Source organism: Tiliqua scincoides, chromosome 9 (genome assembly GCF_035046505.1).
Source record: "Tiliqua scincoides isolate rTilSci1 chromosome 9, rTilSci1.hap2, whole genome shotgun sequence".
Lineage (NCBI taxonomy): Eukaryota > Metazoa > Chordata > Lepidosauria > Squamata > Scincidae > Tiliqua > Tiliqua scincoides.
In genome coordinates this window covers 25,276,602-25,302,455 of record NC_089829.1, presented here as the reverse complement: position 1 = coordinate 25,302,455, position 25,854 = coordinate 25,276,602, and the positions used below count along the sequence as shown (strand labels likewise).

At 47.6% G+C, this 25,854-nt stretch overlaps 1 protein-coding gene across 5 annotated transcripts in view; it reads right to left on the bottom strand.

Annotated features, from left to right (window-relative positions):
- The window catches only part of GSE1 (Gse1 coiled-coil protein), a 367,574-nt gene that overhangs the window by 157,663 nt on the left and 184,057 nt on the right, over nt 1–25,854 (bottom strand). Inside the window, exon 1 of one of the 5 annotated variants that reach the window (XM_066636744.1) lies at nt 15,654–15,988. The exons of the other annotated variants lie outside the window; for them this stretch is intronic. Within the exon in view, the coding sequence (XP_066492841.1) occupies nt 15,654–15,696 (43 nt within the window). The 5' untranslated portion in view covers nt 15,697–15,988. Of the gene's footprint in view, nt 1–15,653; nt 15,989–25,854 lie in introns of those variants that run through there. 5 annotated transcript variants of the gene reach the window in all.

Here is a 25,854-nt window from a genome sequence, read left to right as displayed (position 1 = left end):
ATGCTGGCGAGGAGGCTTTTTGAGCGCAAATGGTGCAGGCAGGCTCATTTGAGGGTGATCCATCTGTTCTTAATGCATGGCGAGTCAGAGGAAGCATAAGGATTCTCCCACCAGAAAGCAAAGCTGGCTGCATGCTTATGCAGAAAGACCAGGGAAGGAAGAGGCATTGCCAGGCACAATAAGAATGGAAAATTGCTCCTTGCCACAATGACTCATGTGCCACATATAAAGAGCCAGCCCTGCCCTCTGCTCCTGTTCTCTCAGAAACCTCTCCAAAAATTTCCCTAGGCAGAAACTTCTCCAAAAACTCAAGTCCTCACAGAACACCATTCCTTGGATTGCAAGCAGTTGGAAGAAATTCACCACTGAGTCCCATCATCCCAGTACCATGTGCACAGCCCAAAGAATGCCAGGGAACTTCCATGACTTGGCACAGGACTCCTGGATCTGCTTCTCCACCAACTTTCTTGGTCTCTCTGTGTCTTTGAGCAAGTTGCTGCTATGGCTAAAGGGGGGGGGGCTCTTTGCAAGCTCCTGTCCCCTTCCTCAGCTCTTTTACTGGGGGGAAAATGTCCGGGGTGAGAAAACAGTACTCTGGGCATTTGGTTAGACAGGGATATTTGACAAAAGATATACCAAAGACTACAACAGCATACAGTGACTTACATATGGATACTGGCTGCAAAGGCACATTATCAGGGCTCAGCAAGGTCAAGAAAGGAGCGCTGACCACCCTGGCCTCCCTTAGGCAGTGCTACTTCCCTGTACTCCCTGTTAGGGCTGTAACCAATCCCATAAATCTGTACACAACTGCCTCTTGTGTTGAATCAACAAGGCTGCAGGTTACAGGTCTCCCTAGGCAGCTCCTGCAGTCTCTGTCCCCCTAGGCCAGCCATTAGTTCTCCAGACAGAAAGAGCTTCCTGTTCAGGATGGACTTTGCCTCAGCAAAGATGGTCTTCATTAGTTCCTGGCTTGTTCTGTGGTTCTGACTCTTGCTCAGTGGTGCTGCCTGGAGATGCTGCCAGGGACAGAACCTGTGACTTTCTCCATGCAAATTAAGCACTCCACCACTGAACAACAGCCCTTCCTCTAGTCCTCACACCCCCCAACTCAAAAGTTCAGATCTAACCAACAGTCAAACTCTTAGCTGAAGTCCCGTTATGGGACCAATTCCCAGCTCTCTAAGCAATTCCTGGCTTGCAGCAAAACACGAAAGCAAAACAAAACAAAAAAAATTAGCCGAGGGAAGCAGTAACCTTCTGCCCCAGCTTGCCCTCCCTGCCAAACATGTGGAAGAGCTGGCACAGCTAAGGAACCCGGCGCCTGTTCTGTGGCAACGGCCCAAAGCCCATTACGCTGAGTGCCGATGCGTTGCCCGTTGTTCGTCAATTATTCAGACAATAATTGCACCCTTATTTAAAGTCTAGCCTCGTGTTCGCTGCATACCAAGCTGCCAAGCACCGCACGATAGGCTTACACCAGAACAGGCTCCCAGTATTTGCGCGCTCTCTCTCTCTCTCACTCACACACACACCCCTAGCCGATTAATTAAGCAAACACATTAAAAGCAGCATGTTCTCAGGTGTGCAGTAGGAGAGAGGGCAATTATACTCTCCCTCCTTCCCTTCGCTCAGTGTCATTTAATCCCTCCCTGATCTTTAAAGGTTCCAAGTCAAGCAGTATACAAGCACACACCGGAGGAAGTGAGAGGAAGGGCTCAGCCCTGGCTCTGCTGTCTTGGAAGCTGGCACGGCTGGCTTCCCTATCCGAACACCAACCCAAGGAGCCACACTCAGAAGGTGGCTCTGGCACAATCCCCAGAGGTTGCAGGGTCAAGCCCCTTTTGCCCCTGACTTTCATTCAGACCTTGCATAACTAGTTCTGGGTACATTCACAAGTGGCTCTGCCTCCCTGCTCTGTGAATCTGATCTCAGCTGAAGTGTGAACTTGATTAGAGGTTTAATCCTCTCCCTATTCATACAGCAAATAATGAGGGGGAAATTAACCCTTGCTACTTATTCCACTAATATATCAATGCCTCTGCTGGTCCTTCTGGATTACAGAAAAATGCCTGGAAGGCCAGTGAGAGAAGCAGAGATAATATGAAAGTGTTACCGCTGAGCATTAAAAAAAATTTTTTTAATGATACATCTAGAACTAAATAGGAGACAAGGACTCTGCACTTTTAAAAAGCTGTGTAGAAATTCTACCTAGGGAAATTTTTTCAATTCAATTGGTCTCCGAAATCCTCCACTCAAATGCCAAATACTTTGCAAAATGCAAATTTAATCCAGCTTTAGATCACCTTCAACAACACCTTTTTTTACCCCCACTCACTAGTCACTGCCTTGCTCTAGACCAGTGTTTCCCAGTGGGTCATGAGCTGAGTTATGGTGGGTCGTGAAAAAGTTGGAGACTTTTTTTAAAAAAAGAGTTTGCTAGCATCCTTGCCCATTTTGCAGAAGAAAACTGTTGACTGGAATGCTAACCTGGTATGAGATAATCTTTATACTACCAAATTAAAATGTCATATTCTCTAGTAATTGGTGTGCCACAGATCACATGTGAATCAAGTTTGAGTCTTTTGTCTGGCCTGGAAGTCTGTAACTGCATATCTTGCTCTTCAGCTCTGGGCACCCTAGAATGACTATAAAGTTTTGGGGGAACAGTTCCTGAACTCCATTTCTAGGGACAGCCTAGCTAATATCTACACATATATATTATATATAAGGTATCTACCAGCCTTGGGAGCACAGGACTCTAATTATTATTCATTTCTAATAAATAAAAATTATTTATTTCTAGAACTTTTGGGGGGGGAATCTAGTGGGTCATGATAGATTGTCATTTTTAAAAGTGAACCCCACTGATAAAAAGCTTGGGAAGCACTGCTCTGAACATACTAGAAACATGAATTCTGCTTGGCCAGGAGTTCTGTGAGACTTGAAAGCTCATTCACTCCTACAACCACCTAATCTAGTCCTTGGAAAAAGACCAGTGTTCCAAAAAATACATGATACCACCTCTCCTTTGGGACTAACAAAGCAACTGCTATCTACTAAATTCAAATCCACACAATGAAGAAGGGTATAGCACTGAAGGATACAGCACTCTTCTGTGAGGTGTAGCAATTATTCGAACAATAACCAACCACAAGTTTCCACAAGGTTTTCATTCCAGATGTCATGCAAGAGCAACAGGCAGAAGTAGCTGCTTTCCCATTTCCTATCAATGTAAGTTACGGCCCCTGAGCAGCTAATTCCCATATTTATAAAAACAGGTGATTCAAGGACCTGACTTAAGAAAAAATTCTCCCTCCCTCCCCCTTCATTTCCCACTGCTCACATAGAGTTCACATGGGGGAAAGAGGGTGGTCTCGTTCCATTTTTACATTCCAGCCTGCCCTCTTAGGTCATCTGAAGGGGATCTCCTTCAAGGGCTGCCTCTGTCCCAGGTTAGCCAAGCCCTTCTCTCTGTAGCAGCACCACAACTGTGGAATTCCCTTCTAGGGGAATTAAGAACTATTCCTCCCTCATGGTTTTTTTGGCAAAGGCTCAAAACATACCTGTTTAATCTGGCATTTGGTTGATGGGCGGATGTTTGCCCTCTGCACCCTGGGATAGTGCTGTGGTTTGACTGCTTCCCGGGACTAATTTGTGTGTTGTCATCCCCACTAAAGAGCACTAATGTAAAATGGCTTATAAAAAGCTTCTCAAAATTGCCTTCAGGAGAGAAGGATTAGGGGAGGGGTTTTTTGTTTTTTAAAGGCCATATGTGAGGGATCTACTTTGTTAATGTGCCCCATATCTCTTACACTGGTGTGTAGGACTAGGCAGGCAAGTTATGTTTGCAAATCTCTTTTCAAGGGTACCCAGTGTCATTTGTTGTACATGTAGAGACAGAGTTGGCCCAGCCATGTGGCTTACTGAGGTGGTCATGTAAGGCAGCATATTGACAGAGAGTGCCCAGTTATGTCTGTCCATTGGCCTCCAATGCCTCTCGTCCTCCCACTCCTTGGACTAGAAAAGGAAGAGGAGAATGGAGTAGAAGAAGAAGTGCAGAGTGATAGTCTAGCCCACCACTCTCTCCTCCATATTTCCACTTTTGCTGCATCTTCTTCCTTTTCCAATCCCGAGCATAGGAGGAAGAGATGCTGGCAATCACTAGGTGTGGAGGCAGCATTTGGTATCCTGGGGGTCTCGGCCTGACCCTGGTTAGAGAGAAAGTGCAATAGTTACGAAAGCAGTGAAGGCTACATATGGAGGCTACATACATGGTCTCAGGCCTTCAGAGTCCAAGCAAGCTCCTTGTCTTTCCACGGAGCGAGTAGGCTCAGACTTCTCATTAAGCCTCATTAGGCAACATCTGCAGCTCCTGCATGCATTGTCTTATATAGTACTGGATTTCAGACTTATACTCTCCTATGAGCCACCCAAGCTGCATGAACCTGTCACCAGGATACTTTACCCGAAGGACAGCAAATCTCCAAACTAGCAATTCTGTTTCTACCCATGAATACCTTGGACTCCCAAGGCCAAAATTCATCCTATTCAGATCCCAATAATTTATTTTATACCTTGCTTTTCTTCCATCACAGAACTCAACAATGCGTACATGGGGATCCAAGGCAATGACTAGCTCTACATCTCGCTTCAGCAAGGGGCTGCCTCATGTGACCCAAAGCCAAATCTTCAGTGTTCCAATCTGCAGACTCATTCCTGCCCTAGTGCAAAGTACGACCTTGATAGGGACGTAATCAGAACAACGGTGCTTGTGCTCTTTCCTGTTGAACAGTAACAGTCAGGTGAATGCATTGTACTTGGCAAGGACCCCCTGATTAGCCCCCTGCTTCTGAAGACAGATTGATCCAGCCCAATGTTAAAAGCTGATTAAGGATTAGGCAGGTCCTTGTTTATCTCTCTCTCTCTCTCTCTCTCTCTCTCTCTCTCTCTCTCTCTCTCTCTCTCACACACACACACACACACACACACACACACACACACACACACAAAAGTCTGGCAAATTTCCCATCTCATGCTCTGCAGGAAAAAAGGAATAGAGGGAGCGATGGGAGGAAGGGGCGGAAAGGCAAAGAGCTGATCTCGACCCCATTCATTAGAAAAATCCGTTCCTGCCTAAGAAGGGAGGAGGGCCTGGGGAGTGACAGTCACCAAGAGGTCAATTAATTCATCAGGGAAATGTAATTCCAAGCCCAAATATATTGTCAGCAGGCCACATTAGCACTGGCACCAGGGACATGGGGTTGCCCCCCCTCCTGAATAAGCAGTTAAATCAAAGACATCTGGAGAGCTGGCTGAAGGCTGAGATTATTAATGCTGAAATTTAGAAGCCAAGGTCTGAGCTGCAGATCCATCAGCGCCACCAGTTACGTCCAATAAATTAGGAGAGATAAGGATTGAAGGATGGAGTATTAAAGGCACCATTCATTGCTAAACTGCAGCAAGGCTCCAGAGGCCTTCCTTCCTAGGGGAATTTTAACCCTCTCTGCTTACAGGCAATGCTAAATCAGCAAGCATCACAGAGGAGGAAGTAGATCTGATGGAAAAGGAGGCTTCTCCACACAGACAGGAAACATCCTGGTGGGCATGGACAGAACCACGTTCGCTGAAGCAGCAGGCAACAAATCCTGGTATCACTGCTTTGAGTGCGCACCCCAGATCGCTGCTAAAAATAAATGCTTCTGTCCTGACCCAGATCATTCCCCACTGTTTGACTCCTTCCTTCCTGAGCTGATGCACCATAAGGCTTCATATTGATATGGGCAGAACTTGGGCTCAGTTGACTGCTGTAAGTTGGCCTGAGAGGATCGTAGCCTGTGCCTTTCATGAGCCAATAGACAGTCAGTCTGAGTTTGTCTGAGCCAATAGAAATTTCATCTGAGACAATAGGCTCACTTGCCGAGTACCTTGTAACAAGCCCTTGAGAGTTGGAGGACCAAATGGAAAACTGCTGCAGGAGAGAAGGCTGCAGTACCACTGGAGGTAAGGTAGAGGCTGCTGTGTGCAGAGCCACTGAGGCTATAAAAGGGGCTGCACCAGCACAGAGAGCTCAGAGACCACCAGGGAAGAGCTGCTGTGGGGAGCCTTGGAGAGTAAGCTCTACAGAGGAAGAGAGACCTCCAGGGAAGAGGTGCTGCGAGGAGCAAGCTGGGAGAGACCAAGCTACAGAAAGGAGCTGAGGAGAGCTGCAGGAAGGAGCCCCTGGGAGAGCCTCTGAGAACTAGGGAACGACCATCCAGCCTTTGCCTCAAGTCCTGCTGCCAAGAGCCTGCCTGCCTCAGGTCCTCAGGGAATTTGGAATGAGGTCATTTTGATTTGTTTTGATTCAGGTTCCATTCCTCCTAATAAAAAGCCTTAAAACTTAGCTTGGTGTCAGTGGTCTCTTTCCATCCTGCATGACAATATTGATCCCTCCCAAAACTGGGCCCCAAGACAACCCTGCAGCAACTTAAACCTGATCTGCACAGACTTACTCCTCACTCCTTCCTGGTCAGCCAACTCAGCAACAGCTAGTCACACATGCAGGTTTGGAAGAAGGTTAACAGTATCTCTGGTTAACAGATTGGAAGACCATCCTCCAAGGCCATGAGGAGTCATCATCATCCATAATAATTATAATTGCCAGTCAGAACAAACAGGGCTGGGAAAGAAGGCAGAGGGGGTGACCCGGGAGGAGGCAGCATTTGCAGTTCAGTGATACAGCACATACTAGATACATGTCACAACATTCCAAGTCCGACATCTGCTAGATGCCCTCCAGTCAAGCCAGGTGACCACATTCCAGGTCATACACAGCATCCATGCTGTGGCCTCTGCCCCTTGCTTTTCCCAAACCGAGGCTCTGCAGGTCACTTGGGGACCCATAAACATGTCAAACACATCCACAGCCACCAGTGTGGACAAAGCCCATGTGGGAGATGGCCTCTGACCCTTAACAGCCATAGCAACATTTAGGTTACCTACAAGGGGCCAGGCGAACTCCAACTGTTGGCGCCCAGACTCTCCATTTTTCAGGACTGGGGCTCCTCCCAGATACTTGTTACCCTGCTCCCTAGTCACAGCACTTCCACAGCAACTTTACAGTTCTCTAAGCTACTTAGATACATCTATACATTTCAAACATCTCATAAAATAAAATAGAAAATAGGGAGGTGCCTTGCTTAGGGCACAAGAAGAGCACAGGTATCATTTATAGCCAACCAGATATGCCTGTTCCCTCTGATCCCTTCTGCAGGAGCAACTTTGTAGTTTAAAAACATGACATAACATAACTATGAGGAACACATGGCCAGCAACATTAAGGGGAATAATAAAAGCTTCTTCAAATATGTTAGAAGCAGGAAACCCACCAGAGAAGAAGTTGGCCCTCTGGATGGTGAGGGAGAGAAAGGGGAGATAAAAGGAGACTTAGAAATGGCAGAGAAATTAAATGAGTTCTTTGCATCTGTCTTCACGGCAGAAGACCTCGGGCAGGTTCCGCTGCCCGAACAGCCCCTCCTGGCCAAGGTATTATGTCAGATAGAGGTTAAAAGAGAAGATGTTTCAGACCTCATTGATAAATTAAAGATCAATAAGTCACCGGCCCTGATGGCATCCACCCAAGAGTTATTAAGGAATTGAAGAATGAAGTTGCTGATCTCTTGACTAAAATATGCAATTTGTCCCTCAAAACGGCCACGGTGCCAGAGGATTGGAGGATAGCAAATGTCACACCAATTTTTAAAATGGGAAGGAGGGGGAACCCGGGAAACTATAGGCCTATCATCTAAACTGGGTAAAATGGTGGAATGCGTCATCAAAGATAGAATCTCAAAACACATAGATGAATAGGCCTTGCTAAGGGAGAATCCGCATGGCTTCTGTAAGGGTAAGTCTTGCCTCACAAACCTTTTAGAATTATTTGAAAAGGTCAACAGGCAAGTGAATGCGGGAGAACCCGTGGACATTATATATCTGGACTTTCAGAAGGCGTTCGACACGGTCCCTCACCAAAGGCTACTGAAAAAACTCCACAGTCAGGGAATTAGAGGACAGGTCCTCTCCTGGATTGAGACCTGGTTGAAGACCAGGAAACAGAGAGTGAGTGTCAATAGGCAATTTTCACAATGCAGAGAGGTGAAAAGCAGTGTGCCCCAAGGATCTGTCCTGGGACCGGTGCTCTTCAACCTCTTCATAAATAACCTGGAGACAGGGTTGAGCAGTGAGGTGGCTAAGTTTGCAGACAACACGAAAGTTTTCCGAGTGGTGAAGACCAGAAGTGATTGTGAGGAGCTCCAGAAGGATCTCTCCAAACTGGCAAAATGGGCAGCAAAATGGCAGATGCGCTTCAATGTAAGTAAGTGTAAAGTCATGCACATTGGGGCAAAAAATCAAAGTTCACATATAGGCTGATGGGTTCTGAGCTGTCTGTGACAGATCAGGAGAGAGATCTTGGGGTGGTGGTGGACAGGTCGATGAAAGTGTCGACCCAATGTGCGGCGGCAGTGAAGAAGGCCAATTCTATGCTTGGGATAATTAGAGAAGGTGTTGAGAACAAAACGGTTAATATTATAATGCCATTGTACAAATCGATGATAAGGCCACACCTGGAGTATTGTGTCCAGTTCTGGTCGCTGCATCTCAAAAAGGATATAGTGGAAATGGAAAATGTGCAAAAGAGAGCGACTTAGATGATTGCTGGGCTGGGGCACCTTCCTTATGAAGAAAGGCTATGGCATTTGGTCCTCTTCAGCCTAGAAAAGAGGCGCCTCAGGGGGGACATGATTGAGACATACAGAATTATGCATGGGAAGGATAAAGTGGATAAACAGATGCTCTTTACACTCTCACATAACACCAGAACCAGGGGACATCCACTAAAATTGAGTGTTGGGAGAGTTAGGACAGACACAAGAAAGTATTTCTTTACTCAGCGTGTGGTAGGTCTGTGGAACTCCTTGCCACATGATGTGGTGACAGCATCTGGCCTGGATGCCTTTAAAAGGGGATTGGACAAGTTTCTGGAAGAAAAATCCATCACGGGTTACAAACCATGACGTGTATGTGCAACCTCCTGATTTTAGAAATGGGCTATGTCAGATGAAATGGAGGGCACCAGGATGCAAGTCTCTTGTTATCTGGTGTGCTCCCTGGGGCATTTGGTGGGCCGCTGTGAGATACAGGAAGCTGAACTAGATGGGCCTATGGCCATCCGGTGAGGCTGTTCTTATGTTCTTAACATCAAACATGATTTTAAAATGGAAGCAGCACAGTCTCAAGTTATTAAAATACACAAACTCCAAAATGGAACACAGACATACACCATAAGATGACCTGTATAAAGGTCTTCTCCTAATGCCAGAAAGGCATCAGTGCCAGCACCAGGGAGAATGCCTGGACAGTGTGCGGCCCAGAGACAGAAACCAGCAGAAAAGGGCCCTCCCACCAAACAGCGAGGGAATCCAGAGCAGAGCCTTCAAGAAAGGTCATAAAACTCAGACAACCTCTTGTGGGAGAATGGTTGATTTCTCCTCTCTCCCCCCCCCCTTTTTCTGCACACATGTTGTTCGGAGGAACGAGAACATAGTGGGGGGGAAAGAAATATAAGTCACAGCATGAGGAGAGTAGGCGGCTGGATGCCATGTCCTGTAATAACATGTGCCAATTCAATATTGATTTAACAGAAATCATACGCTGCAAAATAAGGCAAGGAGTGCAGGAGGGAGGACCTAATCCATAGGTAGGTACAGAAGAGCTCTTGTAACTGTCCTGCTCATCCAAGGTGAGAAATGCAATCTGCAAAGGTGGTCCAGCCCATGCTCCAAAAGAAACACCAGCCACCTCCTCCAGCCCCAATCTGACTACCCCAATGGTTCCCAACCTGGGGTGCAACTACCCCCAGGGGTACTTGCCAGGACCTTTAGGGGTACAGTACTGAACACTGGTGGAAAAAGGCAGGTCTGTATTAGGATGCTTTGCAGGGGCTCGCAAGGCAGGAAGGAAGGCAGTTAGCCCCACAACTGTTAGCTTTTGGTCATCAATTCATGTATTATCTGATGTGAACTGGTAATTGAAAACATATACATAACAGCAACTATATTAATCACAAACATTTTGCTAATCTGAAGAGTATAGTTAAAGGAAATGGGATGCCAAGGGGTACGCAAGTGAAAAAACATGAGGAACCACCAGTCGACACAATCCTGGCTGCAGGGAGAGCAAAGGTGAACTGCAAAAGATTTGAAACAATAACTCCATAAACAACTCACTCAACCAAGCCGAGCCACTGACTGTTTGAAGTAGAAGGCAAAATCCCATACGGTGGTTATCAAACATAGGGCAAACCTAACCCCTCAAGTCAGTGCTTTCCAGCACTGACATAAGGGCAATGCAGCTCTGAGGTAAGGGAACAAACATTCCCTTACTTTGAGAAGGCCTCTTTGAGTGACACCCAAATGCAGGGTGCAGCACACGTCCCACTGGCACCGCTATGCCAGTGCTGGAAAGCACTGACATAAGGGGTTAGGATTGCGCCCATAGAGACAGAAGTTGGAGTAAACTGGTAGCAATTCCACTGGACGGACGGACGGACGGACAGACACACACACACACACACAATATGGTCCTTGAAGAATCACCAAGATCACCTATAGGAGATCTCCTGCAACTCTTTCTTAGTAAGACAGTACCCCATTTGACAACACATGGCATCCATCTCCAACAGAGGGATCAATCAACAAGGAACAGGCCCCCTTCATGGACAGGGAAGGGGTGCAAAACGGCACAATAGAAGAAATCCAGCTTTGCAAAGGTGAAGAGACATGAGTTGGGAAACCTTCTCTGTTCTTTCATACCTTCCGTTTCTCATTCTCTAAAACAGTCATTTTCAACCACTGTGCCATGGCACACTGGTGTGCCACAAATGGTCCACAGGTGTGCCACAGGAATTTGGGAGAAGGTTGTTTATTAGTAGGGCCAATGGGGGATGTGAGCCCTCCACTGGCAGCATGGTGTGCCTTGTCAATTGCCAAAAACCTGATAGTGCACCTTGACAATTTTTGTGCCTTGTCAGCGTGCCATGAGATGAGAAAGGCTGAAAATAACTGCTCTAAAAGTTGACAACAGGGAATGATGCAAAGAGTGATCAAAATTTTGCACTAGAAGTCAGGATTCCTTTTCTTCCCCAGGCTCTGGCAGTGAGGCACCGAGGAGAAACTCCCTAGGGCCCTGGCAGACAAATCCCAAGCTGAAACAAACAACTGCAGTTTCATATATAACTGGCTGATGCTTGCCCTATTACCCAAGTGGTTGTCCCCATACACACAGGCCAGCCATTGGCTGACCTTCTGTGATGTTACAAAATACTCATGGTCTAACTGTTCACTGGCAAACTGTCAGAAATAGAATGACTGCAAAGTGCAAATTGTGCAAGAGAAGTGAACTGCCAAAAAGCTCATACAAAAGAGGTGCTGTGTGCTTTAGGCGAATGGAAGAATAAGGGCAGGGATATTAGAAAATGGAGGACCCATAGGCACGGTGGCTGAACGAAAAATCCATAGAGCCTCCCCTACAAGTTCTGATCCCAAGACATTCAGGCTGTAATCCTATCAACACTTTCCTGGGAGTAAGTCCTATTGAACACAATAGGACTTACTTTTGAGTAGACATGGATAGGATTGTGCGCTAAATCTTCTAATGAAGTTTTGCCCCAAGTACCAGAGGCTGCTGACATGATCTCGGAGTTAGCAAAAAAGGTTTTTAATGTGGTGATGCACCAAAGCATGTGTTTACTTGCTATTTTCAAGAGGGCAATGAACATACTAATCTAGAAGTGCAGAAAAACAGAACATGTCAGGTCCTGGATTTTCTGTTAGGCAAGCCGAGAATCAGTGGGACAAACTGATTAGAAAGTCAGATGAAAGCTGTGGAGACCAGGCCAGTCTTTCTTGCTCCCAAAGCAGACAAATCACACAACCCCTCTATCAAAGGCTGGTATCATGCTGGTTTCAGAAGGGGGCCTGCCACCAAAGGCAGTCCCTTGGTGGTGAGGTTGGACTCCAAATTAAACCTTGACATCACCCTGTAATGGAGAAGAACATACAAATTAAGGTCCCCTTTTCAAGTCACGCTAGAATGAGACACACAAGCGCTGAAGGGGGAGTTGGGTCACAAGGCCACCCCACACCCTCTCTTGAGGGCATTTCTGTTCAAAGGGGCAGTCTTGCCCTCTTCTAGCCTGGGTGCTGCTGCCCGCACAGCCCCCCGCACAAGCTCCAATTACAGCCCCAGCCGCTTCCAGCTCCCCCTGATCCGAACAGCTTGCCCAGCTGTCTGTCTGCATAACCTCTGCCTGCTAATCCTTCCCAGGGGAGGGAACTCTGATGCCAGAAGAGCTTAGCCAGAACCTTTTGGCCTTCTCCATATGAGAGGGCACAGCCTGCCCTCTGCCTGCCGCGCCCTCTGCCTATTAGCCTACAGCAGCTTGAACAAGCAACACCCACTCCCATTTCAAGTGCCAAGCACCAACAGCAGCTTTGCTCAGGGAAGGTCTCTCCCTCTAATTCTCTACCACAGTTCCCCGTTCTCATCTTTCACAGTAGCAGTTTGAGGCAGAGAGCTCCTTCCTCCATCAGCCCTAGTGGTGCTTCACACAGGTTGCCCCAAAGCTGCCACCACCACCATCACCTTCAACCTGTAACACAAACTTTTCCTCCAAAGCTGGGAACTACGTGAGGGGGCAAGGGATAGTTTCAATTGCAAAGGCAGAAGCAGGTTCCAATAACTATTTTTAGTCATTCTGTGGTTTGGGGAGCCATGCAGAGGCATCCCAGGGGCTCCCTGCATCCCTCCTGGAGGCTGGCACTGGCTTAGGAAAATAAAAAAGCCCTTGTGCCCCAGCAGTGGTACAAGTCGCTGTCACCCCCCCCCCATCCCACCCTTAGAGGGCCAGAGACAAGTGCTTCTGGGATTTGGAACCACTTCTGTAACAGAAAGCTAGGAAGGCACGTAGCTCCTCCTCTCCACAAATGCCTCTTGAGAGGACACCTGGCCTGCTACAAACCCACTTCCACAACCGTCCATAAACGGACCAGCATCATCTTCTCCTTGGGAGAGGTACCAAAGTTCAGGTTTACCAGGGAGCTGCATCTGATCTAACACTCCCACCACTCCCAGCTCCTTAATCAGGGGTACCAGGACTCAGGCTTTGGTTCTCAGACAGATAAACACCATGTTCACGTTCAACCCCCTTCCCACCACCACTTCTTCTTCTTAGACCAAGGCATGGACTCCAAGGCAGAGAGCTCCTGAATGCTCTCTCAGAATTTCCTGAAGGAGCAGAGCCATGGAAAAGAAGAGTCCCAGAAGTTAGAACAGGTTAGAGTGAACTGGGACAAAGGAGGCTCAAATCCCTTCCAACTCCAAACAATCCTCACTCAATGAGCCAGCATCTCTCCCTTGGCCTTTATCCTATCAACTGGATCACTGGCAGCTTTCTATACCTATGCTTGACAATTGAGTGACCGCAAACTAAAGTGTGTAGCACACTTTGTGACCTGCCTTTGGGTGAACCAAGAGGCCAAAGGGCCCCAGACCAGCAAATGAACTTCAGGCTGCTGCTGCCTCCCAATATGGCATCCTGCCCCTTAATTTCATTTCTGTGCAAAGCAAGTTGAGGACCAAAACTTCCCTCAGACAATCCCCCCACAGCCATGAAGCTTCCTGGGTGACCTTGGACCAGTCACTTTCTCTCAGCCTTACCTACCTCACAGGGCTGTTGTGAGGAAAAAAGGAGGGGAGAAGCCATGTACACCGCCCTGAGATTTTCTCCAAAGAACTCAGGGCGGTGTACATGGCTTCTCCCCTCCTTTTTTGTGAAAAATAAATAAATAAAATAATAAGACTTGCTAAATGGCAGGGGAGAGGCTAAAGGAAGGCTGTTTTAATATGTTCCGATTTCAAGGTGCTTCTAACAGAACAATATTTCTGTAAATATGAGAAAGAAGGGAATGCCTCACCATGGCTTCAGACCTGAACAAAAATTCTGAACCATTTAATCTTGACATCTGCTGGATTTTGGATTTGCTATAAGCTTTCTCTCCAAGAGGCCTGTTCAGTACATTTCCATGACCTCTGCAAAAGGATCGCCTTCCCAGCCTCCATGCTTAACAATGTCACACAACATTAAAGTGGCAAGGAGGGGTGATGGTGAAGGAAGAGGTGTGGGAAGAATTACACACCCACACAAAAGCACACCAAGTCTTCAACAACAACATGCATATGCCTCTCCTAGGTCTTAAGCTTATAGCATCTTGTGCTCTTATCAGCCAGCACCACCCAACACTATAAGTTGCGCTTGACTCTGAGCTTCCCCTCCTCAGAAATCTAAGGCTGGCAGAAAAGTTCTCTGCAACTTGGAGCTGGCTCCCAGGATGTTAAGAAACCAAACAGGTTCTTGCTGATCCATCCGTGCTTTTACTAACATTTCACAACTTTCACTATCATGTGTTCTCCTGTTGCCCTCAAAAACTCATCCTCTGCCCCACTGCTCGGCAAACCATCAAAACTGCCCACTCCACCACCACCAGCACCCCTTGCACAGATGGTGGCTAACAAGAGACAAGACTGCCAACATACTGGCTGAGATTACCTATCAAATAACTTTGCATTAAAAGCTTTCCTCTAAAAAGGACAGAAGTTAGATGGGAGAGATCAAAGGTGAAGCCCTGGCAACTTGGGAAGTCACAGTCAATGTGAGAGCCTTTTTCCTTTTAGAAAAGTACTGGGCAGGTAACATTAATTAGCTTGCAGTGACAACGAATGCACCCCCCCCCTCACCACTTTCTTAGCTAAGATAACCAGGCACAAGAATTGAAGGGCAGCAAGAAACTACTCAGATTGCCCCTTTCCAGAGGTCACCAGCCTCTGCTGCAAAAGCTCATTTCACACAATTCATGCCATAAGCACAAAGCAGGTGCATACCCAGAGACTACACACTTGAGACCACTTGTGGAAGTGAACCAAGTTGCACACTGCAGGGCAAAGCAAGCACTTCCCTGAGTATCCATCCAGTCTACCTATAAGAGTATGGGACTGGCAGGGCGCCAAGAAAAAAAGGTGAGTTTGCAGTGCATTCCAAAATAAATTTAGTGGGATGCAATCCCATTCAAATGGGTACTCTCTATGGGTGTGCCAGGCCCTGATGTCCTGGAGTAAGATGGGGACAGGGGGCGGGTGGGTAAAAAAGAGCAAGATAATTAAACAGATACACCTTTGCTAGACTTTACCACTTTTGGTTATGAAATGCTCATGGAAACACAGGGGAAAAAAACCAGAAAGTAACAGTTGAACCTCAAAGCCTAAAGCTCTTATGCAATAGTTGTCTTTCCCCAAAACACCTCTTGCTAGATGAATGAGCTAAAAAAACAACAACAAACAAACAAACAAACCAGGACAGGGATATGGTGACCCCCACCTCCTGATTTCCAGGCAGGCAACAAAAAAAAAGAGTGCAGGCATGAGCAAGGGGAAGAGACTCCATGCACAACTGTGCCCCAAGGTGAGCCTCTCCCCACCATCCCTTGCCAGGCAGACCCTGAACCAGGAACAGGAGCCAAGCTCAGCTGTTCAGCAAAGGCAGTTCAACTTGCACTCACTCAGACTCTGAAGCAAGGAGGACCAGGTCTTCATCTCCAGCATGATGCCCTGGAGACCACAGGGAAGAGGCCAGACCTAAGCAGCAGTCCGAGGCATGGCTACCCCACCGGTGACCCTGCCTTCACCCTCAGGAATGGGGTCACTGTGAAAGAGAGGGGTCCCTTGGCTATCTTGGCACGCTCAAAGCCCTCAGCAAGACACACTTCCAGGACACGAGGGGAGGTGAGAAAGTCGCCTGGGAATGGCAGAGAGAGGCTAGCTCAGGCTGCCTGCAACAGCTGCTCGCGGGATCCTTGGTGCAGGCAGGGAGCCAGCTCAGAGAGAGAGAATAACTCTTCGATTCCCCTTTTAGCGCATGCCGCAGGCTGCATCTCCCTTCCCTCCCTCCCCACCCCGTGTTCCAGGGTATGTCCTGAGTAGAGGGAGCTTTTGCTCCCCCCTTCAGCTTGTTTGCCCGCCTCGCCTCCCCTCCCCTCCCCTGCCTGGCTGCCTCCTCTGCCTCGCACTTGATAGCAGCCTTGTCAAGACTGCTGAGTTGTGGCTGACCCCTCACCCGCAGCTGCTAATTAAGGCTCCACAGTGACAGTTCAAGTGGCTTGCCTCAAGTCTGCAGCAGCAAAGCGTCTAATTGGAGAAGCTTTTTCATTTCTCAATAGCAGGCGCACTGGATTCCTCCCTCCTCCCTTGGTTTTTTCTTTAAACTCCGGGCCCAGTCAAACAGAGCATTTCCTCTTTGTATTTGCCACTGGGAAGGAGGAGAGTGACATGGGGAAGGTGGGATGGGTGCTCAGTTGCAGGGGGGAGGGCGGGCGGGCTCTGGTGTGCATGAAGAGGGTGGAAGATAAGTGCCAGGGACAAGAGGGAAGGAGGAGAGGAGGGAGCCCTCCTTCTGAGCCCTCATTAGAGCTGAAATGCATGTGAATCCCAAGAGCCACGGCAAAAACATACAACTTCCCAACGAGCTCAGCACTTCTTCGCATGCACACAAATTCAGAAGAACAATTCAGAACAAATTCAGAAGAACTCATTTGCTTAATGGCACACCACACCATTCAGGACCTAAAATTAAGCCTAAAATAACAAACATTTAGAAGCTTGTCACTATGATCATATCTCTGTTCCTGGATTGCACAACCTACTGGTACTGGCCCCCCCCACTTTAATCATCTCTTCAACACTTCATTTCTAAGAAATGGCATTGAGGTGGAAAGACTTCAGGATCCTTTCACTGTGTGCATGCTCAAAAGTGCCTTCCTTTTAAAAAAAACACTTCACATGTTCCAAAATAAACACAAACTAGTTACAAGACCGCAAATTAAGACTATTCACCATTTGATTACACCATATCTAGCAATATGACATTAACCCTAGTTGGCTTTCATAAGACAAGGGGGGAGAAGAGTGCCCCTTCTGCTTGGAACCACCCTGTCGAACACCTGTGGGATGCTCCCTTACTCACTTCCTTCAAATCCCTTCTCAAAGTCCTCTTTTTCCCCAAATCCTTTGACAAAGTGCCTTAGTACTCTTCCCCCATAACTGAGCTGGGGATGAGTAACTGAAATAATTGCACAAGCTCCACCTTTCACCCCTGCCCTCCATCCTCTTCTCTTCCTCCTTATGGCAATATCTAGATCAGGGGTGTCCAAACTTTCTGGCAGGAGGGCCACATCATCTCTCTGACACTGTGTAAAGGGCCGGGGGAAGAAAAGAATTAATTTAATTTCAAATTTGAATAAATTTAAATAAATGAATATATTAGAGATGGAACTTATATGACTGCATGAAGGTCTTGCAATAGCTCAAGGCCTATAAAAGACCTTGCACAAAGCAAGGCCAGCCTTTCCTTTGCTACTGTTGCTGCATCACAGACATGAAACAGCAAGCAGTGGAGGGAGCCCTCATCCCACAGCTCACACAAGAGGTCAAACAGTTGACTGAGAGCAGTTGCATCAGGCCAGCACAGGCTCCAGCAAGTTTCCGGAGGGCCAGAGGCTCATTGGAGACCGGGGGCTCCCTGAGGGCCGGACTGGGAGTCCTTGAGGGCCGCAAGTGGCCCCAGGGCCGGGGTTTGGGTACCCCGATCTAGATCAATAGCATCTTGTCTCCCCAGTCTGTGTAAAGCACCATGCGCACTGACGGCACGATACTCAATAAATAAAAATGAAGAAACAAAGCATATGCAGAGCAACTTTCTCTCAATACAGGGGTATTACAAGCAGGGGTATTACCCGTGCAGGACAGGATCGGGCCTTAGCACTTTCTCTTCCATAACCACAGTCTTTGCTGAAGAACTCACTTCCATGTCCAGCCCCTTTTTCCTCCACCTTAGCATCCCTGCTAATATCCACCCCTTTGTAAAAGCCATTCCTGGTAAACGAGAACTTTACTTGTTCTGCAGGGTTCACTGCCAGATCATCCTCACCCCTTACACTCACTCCACCTTACTAGCACTTCTCCTCCATATCTGACCAAGTTACATCTGTACAGACAGAGGGGACAAGTTTTCATGAAGGTCAAAAGAAGCACTACTTTCCATTGGTTAACTACTGTTCCTTTGTCCCACTGCTGCCTCTCATCAAACAAACTTTGCAAGTTTTAAGGCAATACAAAAAAAAAGTTTACCATGAGAGCACAACCACCTCTCTTTCAAACCACCTTCAACTCTCTAGTAAAAGCTACCTTCTGCCTCCTACCTAAGGTAAAGCCCAGTACAATTTCTGTTTTGTACATCCCGTAGCAGAGCACCAATGATCATGCTGAACTGCAGCAGATCAGTTTTGGAGTTCACCATTTGAAACCCCCAGCTTCAGTGGCAGATCTTGACAGTCAACAAAACCTTTATTAGGCATAAACATTTGATAGGTGAGAACTCTGTACAGAAATCGTAGAGTATAAACCTAAATAGTACACAAATATATGTATAAGTGCACACCTATGTGGCAGATCTTGAGCTTGGGTTCAAAAGCAGGGCACCAGGAGTGAATTTCTATATTCACATTCTAGCTTCACAGAAGCTGACACTGGACAAATTCAGAACCACAACATGTGACATCTGCAAAGATCTCTGAGTGACACTTCAGAAGAAAAACCCAGTGAGGTCCATGATGCTTCTCTTCTGCTTGAAGGATGGGCTGTACCATGAGGAGCCAAAAGAGAGGAGGAAAAATGGGAGAAAGAGGCAAGGGGAAGGTAAATGAGAGAAGATGCAGTATGGTGCAGTGGACAGGTGGACAGGACACCACCCCGAGAAACAGGTTCCCTTTCCCAGGTCACCTTTCTCAGTCAGGCTATATGGGGCTGGTCTTCTTGCTCTTTCTTGTCAGTTCTTGATGTAAATTATTTGGGCAGTTGACATTACCTGTATTTCTTATAACAGCCAACACTGTGAGGATCCAAGGCTTAGCTGAGCCTTGGGGTACACTCAAGGGGTACAGTACCCTCAATTATTCATGTGGGTTCTGTTCCAAGCACTCTGGATTTAAAAAAGGCACTATAGCAAATCAATTTAAAAAACAAAGTTTCTTTGCTCCAGTGATTGAAAAACAGCCTTGCTGACCTTTTGACTCTAAGATAAGAGTCATTAAGAAGACAATCCATCAGCACTTCACTTAGCCCCTCCCTTCACCAATGCAAAATGATCACCTTTCTTTCTTTCCTGCTGGGGGAAGGGAGGGGTCCGAAGGAGAGAGAAGGATTGATGGATTGTTAGCCTGCTGCCCTCTCTCTCTCTCATTAAGGAGGCTGCTGTTAAAGGACTGTTCTGTTTTTAAAACTGATTTTAAAGGGATGCATTTTTCCCCTTCTCCAGGGATCAGCACATTCTCTCTCATTTGCAGGGGCCATATTGTGGTTGTGATGGCACTGACCTAAAGCAATTTCTGGCTGAAGTGAATTGGGGGAAGTCTTGATTTCAAAGTTTGGGACTTGGAGTCAACAGTCCATTAAAAAAATGAAAGAGCTCCCTTTTACTCAAAGAGACCCCATCTTAGGGTTCTTCAGCAAGCAAAGGAGAAAAACAGTTGCTGCCAACACCCTCCCCCCCCCCACACACACACAAAACCATCCAGCACATTTCTTAAGGAAATGCAGGGCTTCCATGCCTCACTTCTCACCTCCTCCCTCCCTGTCCCTCCCAGAGAGCCTGACAGATCTATTGTGCACCGAGGACTCAAGACGCTTTATCAGGGTGAGCAAGACAGCGAGAGCTATTGTGCTGACCCCATAATCAGTCTGAGGAGAAACAGAAGATGGCTTGTATCATCCCCCTGGGTCAGAGGGCAGGAGGAGTCAGCCACCCTCCTCCAGCCCTGCCAAATTCCTGGGATTCATGCCCAGCCAGGCAGCTGCTTCCAGAGACGTGGCCGGGGCCCTCTTCTCTTCCTGGCAGACACAATGGAGCAGGTGCTGCACACTGTCCAAGGGTGGGGAGAGGGGAACAGGGGGCGCTTGGAGGGCTGTATTGACACAGCACACAACAGGAAGCAGCCTCCCTCCCACTCACAGATGCTTTGACCCAAATGTTTGTCAACAAGAAGCACCACAAAGAGCCAATGGCACAAAACTGCCTTGTGTGGAACACAGGGGTTGCGGACAAGCCACTCAGACTGCAGCTCCAGTTCATCTCCCCCAGCGCACGTAAGTGCAGAGGAAGCTGCCTTTTCCAGAGCCTGAGTCCATCTAGCTCAGAACCATCAGCACTGCCTGGCAGCAGCTCTCCAGGGCATCAGACACCTCAGACGGACTGGGGGTGAATTACATTTTTTAACCACCCAGGCCACTAATTGCAGCTTCCGTGACCAGGTCCAATTGGCTCAAGGATACTCACAGTTGGCACACCAGACACATACAACCCCCAAGTGTGAGTATCTAGCTGCTCCTGGGAAGAACCTGTCCATTTCTTACAGCAAGAATCTGGTCAATGGCAAAGGCCCCTGCCAGCTCCAGGCTGTCAACCTATTCTGCTTGAGCCTAAAGCTCTTCTTTTTCATTGCTCTTGATCAAGGTTAGCCAAAGCTGCAAATTGGGGTATTCATGCTATTGAAGTGTCCCACTGCATTATAGAGGCAGATACTCATAATCCATTTTCCCTTAAGGCAGCAGTCTCCAAACCATGGGATCACTGTGTCCGAAAATGCATATTCCTGGGTGGCATTTACTGTTTCGCACCAGCAGTCTATGTGCCTGGATTTCTGGGTCAAAGCAGCTACCCAGTGCAAGTTTCCAGGATGATCAGCTGTAAAGATAAATAGCTGCAGGGTGGAATGGTAAGTGCTGCACTGTACGGAGAAGGCATTTTTCTGGATGGCAGATCCACCCTGTGCACTAGCTGCCTTAAGGGAACAGCTGTCTGAAAAATATGGAGGCCCTGATCCACAGAAGCATGTGGACAGATCTGGACATGCAACGTTCTCTCTTTCCCAAGTCGGAGACCATCCCACAATTCCAATCAAAAGCTGTTTTTGTTTTATTTGAACTACCATTCTTAAGTTTTCTTAAAAATTACAAAAACATGTTTGCCAGGCAGTGCAGAGAATCAGATTTGTGAGAAAACAAAATGCTTAAAACTCTGCTGTGCACTCACATACCTATGTATGCATGCACACACGGCATCTGAGAGTAATTTTATAAGGGGGTACAAAGTTTCTTTTGGGCCCCTTTGCAAAGGGAGGGACAAAACAAGGTGGGGGGAGGTTAGAGACTGCTGGAAAAGTCTTTGGAGCCCAGGTCTACCAACCCATGTGGCATCAGTAGTGTCCCCAGCATCCCATGCAGGCAACAAGTCTGAGTTGATAGAAAAACGTAAGATCCCAGGAAATTTCTGGGCCCCCTCCTTTGGCTACTGGGCCCCCTTTTGACCCTGGGCCCAGGTACAAATTACCCCCTTTACCCCCCCCCTCCTAGGCCTTGCATGCACACACTCTTTGGACTGGGGCCACAGCACACTAAGCTGAAGGCACACAACCCACACACAAAGCCTAATTGGCAATCAGACCCATCAATTCATAATGTTCTCAACATAAGGAGAAAATCATTGCATCATCAAGCTGGCACTTCCCACACATACATATATCATTTGAGAACAGGTCTCTCTCTCTCTCTCTCTCTCTCTCTCTCTCTCTCACTCTAACCAATCCTCCAGTCTATTTGTACAACTTACTTTAAACTCACTGGTCTCACTGCCTCTCCTCCCCCGCACACACACAGTACAATCTGCCCTAAGCATGCTAGAGAGTTCAATCCTAGCCATCCTGTGACCCCTGCCCCAACCTGCTGGCTCTCTGAATCAAATGGAAACTAGCTGCTTCCCTTAAGAGAGAGAACTCTGAAATGGCAGGTGCTGCCAGCTCTCATCAGGAGGAATTCAGGAGATCTGTTACGGATGCTACAACCAGCCAAACTGGGTCAGGAGACTCGCGTCCCTTTGCCAGCCTTGTCACTAGAGAGCAGCCTGACCTTCACCAAAGATAGCGGCTTTTCCAAGAGGCCCTGGATGGGCACCTGGGGCTCTCTTACCCCCTGCCCCCATTTGCCCTCTGGGATTCAGAGTCCTTTTTGGAACATGGATGCATTTCTACAAGGAGACTAAACTCCTCCAATGCAATGGAAAAATGTAGGCTGAAAAGCAGAGTAGCAGTATTTTCAGCATCTGTGCAGAACAGTCTTTCCCCAAAACAGAATAAAATAGGAATTTGCCAGGTCTGATCTCATAGTTTGGCCTGATCCACACTTGCAGCAGAATTAGGTGGACACATGGACTGTGCTATTGTAGGCGGAATACAGGCCCCTTATGCCTCGATATAGTCAGATTTGGGAGAGTTTTTCTTGCAGGGAGGTGTCTTTTCTTTACAAACAAAAATGGGGGAAAGGTTCAGCAATGGCACACATGCATCCCACCTGCAGATTGGAGTGGCACAGACCCTTCTACTAGCACCTTGCTCTGCTCATACATAGACCCAACCTTTGAGGTCAGGATTCTTTCCAAATTGCTCAGCTGCAGAATGACTAGATAGCATCAAGCAAGTCATCCAGTCTCAACCTGTTTGTCCTTAGTGAAATGAAAGCAGCATCATATTGCAAATCAGCTTCCATAAATTGGGGGTTGAGATTTCAGAATATAGCCCCCCTCCCAAGTCAATCCACAATTTCCAATTACCTCATCTTTCAATAGTTCACGATTACTCATTCATGCAAGTTCTTCAAAGTGCAAGAGGACCAGCTGAAGTAATCCTCGAGGTACCTGGAGCTCAAGGACTGCTAGGAAAAAGTAAGGGTATTCAATTTGCCCTACCTATAAAATATCAATCCTACTCTCATAGTGACCAACTTGCAACCCAGAAAAGAAAGACCAGGGATGCTGCTGCTTCTGGTGGTAGGAAAAAGAGAAAGCCTGAGTCATACGTTACATGCCATTATGAGAACAAGGTTTGTTGCATGTGTGGCGAGGACATGACCCCAGCGTTGCAGGGGCAGGACCACCACCCACAGCAACCTTGCCTGGAAGGTACTAGAGTCAAGCCACTATTTTGTACCTCCCAAGCTGACTGGAATGGCTTCATTCTGCATATGGGGGACACAGGTGAGCAGCTTTCTGAGTGGCTTCAACTTCTTCACCCCGTCCCCCACTTAACATGCCTGGAGTGGTGGGATGGGAGGGCAACAGAGGGACGCCTCTTGGTGACTGGCAGCTCTAGAAGGATCACTCTGAGTGTTAATTCTAGCTCTTAGCAACCTCTTGAGAGAAAGAACTTGAATGGTTCCCCTTCCTCCTGGATGACTGCAGCTCAGCAGGGAAGGTGTACGTGTACACACACACACACACACAGGATTATTAGGTACCTCACGGGTACTCATGCTCTCCAAATACACAACCCAGTCATGCTTTCTAGAGACTCTTAGTTTATGGAATCCATCATGTTCACCAAGGGATTATGGCACTGAGTATTAGTTGCTTGGGAGGGGGGAAGCAGTGGAGGGGGCTGTTTCCTTCATGTCATCTGGTCGACCGTCCTGCAATATAGGATGCTGGGGCAGATGGACCTGTTGTCTCATCTGATGTTCTTGTAAGGCAAAAGGGACTTGGCTTTGCTTGCATAATGCCACTGAGAAGGAATAGAGCGTAACAAGTAGAGGTTAACTTCTAGGCCAGTGGAGCCAAAGTAGGCAGGCAGTTACAAAGGACCTGATACTATCAACACGTACATAATATATTAATAGGCTGGGCCTACCACACGTTTACTCAAAAAAAAGCATTGCAGAGTTCAAAATGCGGCACACCTCCAAATTAGCATTCTCTCCAAGTCAGAACCTTATATGCACAAACACATGGATCCATGTGTTGCTCCCCAGAGAAATGGCCTCAACAGAATGCACTTGTGGCCTCCATTGTTGAGACACAGGCTCACACTAGCCCCAATTTGGGTTCCGTCCTCTTAAGACAGCTGCAGCTAAAAGCCAACTCAAAAGGAGGAGGAAGACTAGGGGGAAAACCATAGCAATGGTTGCTATGCAACTTCCAACACTCTTCATGCTGGCCAGGAAAAAGTACAAGGGGGTCACTATGCAACCACCCACATCCTTACCCTGGTTTCCCACCATGGCAGACACAGGCTGCTTGGTAGTGGGGGCTGATATCTGGATATGAGCAGGAAATCAAGAGGACCAAGAAGGTGGAAAAGGCAAGCACCCCATTTCCAACAAGAGAATTGGAATTCCCCAGGAATTCCGGAACATCCACCCCACAGCCTTATCAGAAGTACTGCACCCAGATCTTTGCCTCAAGTTGTATCTCACAGGCATTTATTTGGATCTTCAGTCTCCCTTTTCCTTAGGGCCCATGGCAGATTATATTTGAAAGCAGAGGACAGTTCAGAACAGTGGTTCTCAAACTTTTTGGTACCAGGAACCCACTTTTTAGAATGACATTCATCAGGACCCACAGGAAGTGATGTCATGGCTGGAAGTGACTATCAATTTAGGCTCCAAACCTAAGCCACAACCAGTCAAAGGTCCCATTACACAGCGCACTTGTGCTGTTATTTTGCATAGCTTGGAATTCAAACACTCTCTCTCACACGCACACACGCACACCCCTAGAGACCAACACCAGTTACAATGGAAAGGGCTTCACATCTAGATCCAGGTCTACAGAGCTTGCGTCCTGAGTACACTTCTGTACTGCAGCGAGTCATGGACTCTTCGCTCACAACAGGAGAGGAAACTGAACGCTTTCCACATGCGCTGCCTCCGACGCATCCTCGGCATCACCTGGCAGGACAAAGTTCCAAACAACACAGTCCTGGAACGTGCTGGAATCCCTAGCATGTATTCACTGCTGAAACAGAGACGCCTGCGTTGGCTTGGTCATGTCGTGAGAATGGATGATGGCCGGATCCCAAAGGATCTCCTCTATGGAGAACTCGTGCAAGGAAAGCGCCCTACAGGTAGACCACAGCTGCGATACAAGGACATCTGCAAGAGGGATCTGAAGACCTTAGGGATGGACCTCAACAAGTGGGAAACCCTGGCCTCTGAGCGGCCCGCTTGGAGGCAGGCTGTGCAGCATGGCCTTTCCCAGTTTGAAGAGACACTTTGCCAACAGTCTGAGGCTAAGGGGCAAAGAAGGAAGGCCCATAGCCAGGGAGACAGACCAGGGACAGACTGCACTTGCTCCCAGTGTGGAAGGGATTGTCACTCCCGGATTGGCCTTTTCAGCCACACTAGACGCTGTGCCAGAACCACCTTTCAGAGCGCGATACCATAGTCTTTCGAGACTGAAGGTTGCCAATACATGAACAGAATACAGCAACAACCAAGCTTGTCAGATCTCCATCGTTCTGAAACAAGACTCTTTGATTGCAAAGGGTTCTCAACTGGCACACTTGGATACAAAACAAACCTGGGGGATGGCTGAGCCATCTGCATACAACACATCAGCCAGCTTTTTTGGAACTGAACTGACACAGGGCTGGGGGACTAGCAGCTGCCTAACCTAGATACCAGCTGCAACTTTTTTGGGGGGTGAAGGGGGGTGTACTATCTGGTTTGAAGTCTATAGCCCTGTACAGAATTTTCTCTCTAAATGGGATTAAACACGCTCATGGAGAAGATCTGTGAGCAGCTATTAACCATGACGACTCCATATTGGAAAGCAGCCTACTTCTGAATACTAGTTGCTGTTGGGGCAAAAGTGGGGGAAGGCTG